This window comes from Ipomoea nil, unplaced genomic scaffold, assembly GCF_001879475.1.
Source record: "Ipomoea nil cultivar Tokyo-kokei standard unplaced genomic scaffold, Asagao_1.1 scaffold3314, whole genome shotgun sequence".
Classification (NCBI taxonomy): domain Eukaryota; kingdom Viridiplantae; phylum Streptophyta; class Magnoliopsida; order Solanales; family Convolvulaceae; genus Ipomoea; species Ipomoea nil.
In genome coordinates, this window is record NW_017619742.1 from 694,187 (window position 1) to 697,661 (window position 3,475).

At 39.8% G+C, this 3,475-nt stretch overlaps 1 protein-coding gene across 1 annotated transcript; it reads right to left on the reverse strand.

The window, feature by feature from the left end:
- Window positions 1-471: 471 nt before the first annotated feature.
- Window positions 472-1,485, reverse strand: LOC109169367. The gene has a single exon (XM_019318249.1). The coding sequence runs from the start codon at window positions 1,483-1,485 to the stop codon at window positions 472-474; it is 1,014 nt and encodes a 337-aa protein (XP_019173794.1).
- Between the last annotated feature and the right edge of the window lie 1,990 nt (window positions 1,486-3,475).

A 3,475-nucleotide genomic window follows, 5' to 3' on the forward strand; every position in this document is an offset into this window, starting at 1 on the left:
CGTTCTTCCCCCATTAGAACCTCTGACCAGAATATGTTCCTGTTCTGCCGCTGCTCTATTAGGAAGAAGACCTCTACCTCCTCCTCCTCCTCTGCCTCTGAAAGTTCCTCGACGGGGAGTAGTTGGGTGAGTTCGAGCTGCTTGTGGCTCTAGTGGCCTAGGAATCGTCTCGGGATCTCTTGGAACAACCCGTTGTAGTCCTCCACGATAAGTTGTCCTAATTCTCGGAAGGTTTCTAGGTTGTTGCTGTACCTCCATGGGGGCGATTGGGGCCATGGGCCGAAGAGCTTCTTCTGCCTCCTCCAAGCCGTCTAGAGGCGCATAGCGAGATGGAGAGACAACCTCAGGTGGCCAGTGGGGAGTGTTTTCTGTAGCCATTTGTTGTCTCGGGTTCTGTTGGTCCGCACCAGGCATGGTTGTGCGTCTATTCCAGAATCTTCTTTCCCTTCTGGTTACCAACATCCACGCCCCCTATTTTTCTTTGGGTTTCTGTACCGGAGGAGCAGGCGGTGGCCTCTCACTCGTACCAGTCGAATTCTCCTCAACAGCTGGTGATGGAGGAGCATCTTTACCACAAAGGTCCGTACGATGACCGTAGACTCCACATTTGAAGCAGATATAGTGGATTCCCTCGTACTCGATCGGCCATTCCGTCATGTTAATCACAAAGTTGGACAAGAGCGGCTTAGTAATATCCAGTTCTACACATACTCTTGCAAGCTTACCCTTCGAAGCTAGACCAGTCGTAACATCAATCTTGATTGGTTTCCCGATCGAAATTCTGATTTTCTTTAAAAACTCTTCGTCAAAGTATTCAATTGGGAGCGAAGGGAAGCGTATCCACGCCAAAATCTTATCCGTTCTGCTGCTTCTTGGGTCGAAATTTGGTCTCCAAACTTGTGTAATCAGGTAATGGTCAAGGACCATCCATGGACCACCGAGTTTTACCGCTTCATAATCGGCAAGGGTTTCGAATTTAGCTATATAACAATCGTTAGTGAGTGCAATTAAATCGAAACTAGCCTGTGTCTTACACATTCTTTGTAATCGTTGGAGCAGGAAAGAATATCCCACGGTTCTGCCCAGTACGCGCAGTATGAGAGACCTACGCCATGGCCGGCGAAGTCTCTTCTTTTCTTCTTTCGTAACCTTGATGACTGGATAGTCGAAGGAGCGACCGTCTTCTTCCATAGTATCATCATCAGACTCTTCTGCTTCCTCAGTTGGTTGAAACGATTCTCTGCGATTCCAGACCTGATTCGGTGTTATCACCGGCGTCCTCCATTGAGACGATTCCGGCGAAAAAGCTCTTGGTTCAGTGGGTGACTCCATAGTAACCTGTTTGGGAGAGGGCTCAGCAGTCGTTCCTACTGCATCCCGTCCTCGCTTGGCCTTCTTGGTACTCCTTTCTAGCAAGTCTTGGTCTTCCGGCGACCGATCGGTCGCCGCCGGAGAAGAGACAGTTGAGAGAGAATCTATTACCATATCCGCAATTAGGAACAAGAATTTTAATCTAAGTTTGAACACACGACTTTTAGTCCCCATTAGTCGGTAATTTTTCTGGTAAAAGCCGGTAATTTCCCTCATGGCTCTCCACATAAGCATTAAAATGGGTACTTGGTTGCCACATAAGCATAAATTAAAAAAAAATTAGATTAAAGAAATAAAAATTAAAATCATGATTTTGCGTCTTCTTCCTTTGCGTATTCTTCACTGCATCTTCTTCTTCTTCTTCTTTGTACTCCATATGGGTCATAATAATAGCCTATCTGCAGAAAAAATTCACACACATATATTATTCTTTGGTTTCCACTCTTCCATCAACCCGGCCTTTTACGAACCCTAAATACTACTTAACACTCAGAAATATACAAAAACACAAACTAAAAATCAGATGCTCCCTTCTTGAATTAGGGCATGAAAATAGCAATTACGGTTTGAAAATAGATTGGGAAAGTTGATTATTTTGACAATATTAGTTATTTTCGAAACACAACAGTACAGTAGCAGCGAGCGTTGTAGGCGTACCATCGAAATCCAGAACAAGAATATATATAACGCTCATAGTTTATTAATTAAGTACATTCAAGTCAACTTTAAGTACAAGGTTTCAAGTTGCATATCATCATTAACCAAATCCAGGAACCTTAAATAGAACCAAAAAAATTGTAAGAAAGTTGAAAAGGTTTCTAAAGTTGAAAAAAGTATTTATCGGATTATATGAACATAGGTGGGATGGTGGTCTGAAATTTCAGATGATTATGATGACCCATATGGAGTACAAAGAATAAGAATAAGAATAAGAAGTAGAAGAAGAAAAAGAAGAAACCATGATGAAGAAGACACAGAGGAAGAAGACGCTGGGCTGAATGGTAATTCTAATTTTTATTTCTTTAATTTAATTTTTTTTATTTAGGCTTATGTGGCAGCCAAGTACCCACTCTAACGCTTATGTAGTGCACTATGGGGCAATTACTGGCTTTTACCAGAAAAGTTACCTACTAATAGGGTCAATCGATTAAAAATTGTGTGTTCATATGTTCAATTGACCTTTTTAAAAGTTTGTGGAGTTAATTAACTTTTCACAAAATATTTATGAACCTATTTGACAATTTTCTCTATATTTTTATGAACTTGTAATATTATCTACATTAACTTGAACTTTTGTTTATATAAATCTAAAAATCTATTGTCATGGACCCGACCTGGTCCAATGATAGATTGAGGTGTATATTTAAGTTGATAAAAACGTATTTCTTCTTTCTCTTCCCTTTAATGCTCTTTTATAGGGCTTTTAACGAACCGAACATAAAAGAACAAAGGTTGTTTGTGTTCGTTTGTTAAGAAATTTGGAGTGTTCGTGTTCGTGTTCGTTTGTTAAGCGTTTGTTAGTATTCTTTAACGTTCGCGAACACGTTCACAAACATGTTCGTTAACGTTAATGAACCAACACGTTCACAAACATATTCATTAACAAGCACGTTCAAGAACATATTCATTTACGTTCTTGAACACTTAATAAACAAACACATGCACATGTTCATGATCACAATTCGTTCGTGAACAATAAATAATCTACGTTCATGAACAATAATCAAACAAACAACACAACTACAAAACTAATATACTACTATATATATGTTGGTGATCATTATTAAACGAATACAAACGAGCTTGTTCACGAACATTATTAAACGAACATAAACGAGCTTGTTCACGAACATTAGTAAACGAACATAAACGAGATTAATTGTTCATGATCTATTAGCAAACGAGCTTACAATTGTTCAAGCTCTGTTCGTTTATTAACCGAGCTCTAAATTTTGTTTGTTAATGTTGATTTACCTTAATAAACGAACGCCGAACACGAACACGAATAGTTTGACGAAAGCCCTATTCGCTAACACCCCTACTCTGTTAGGAAAATTGGAGTATCTGATGATAGGGAAGTGAGAAAACAGGATCTTCAGGCGTG

What these genes read in the sequence shown, in the direction of transcription:
- LOC109169367 (XM_019318249.1), bottom strand. Translation starts at nt 1,485, where the DNA reads ATGGTAATAGATTCTCTCTCAACTGTCTCTTCTCCGGCGGCGACCGAT.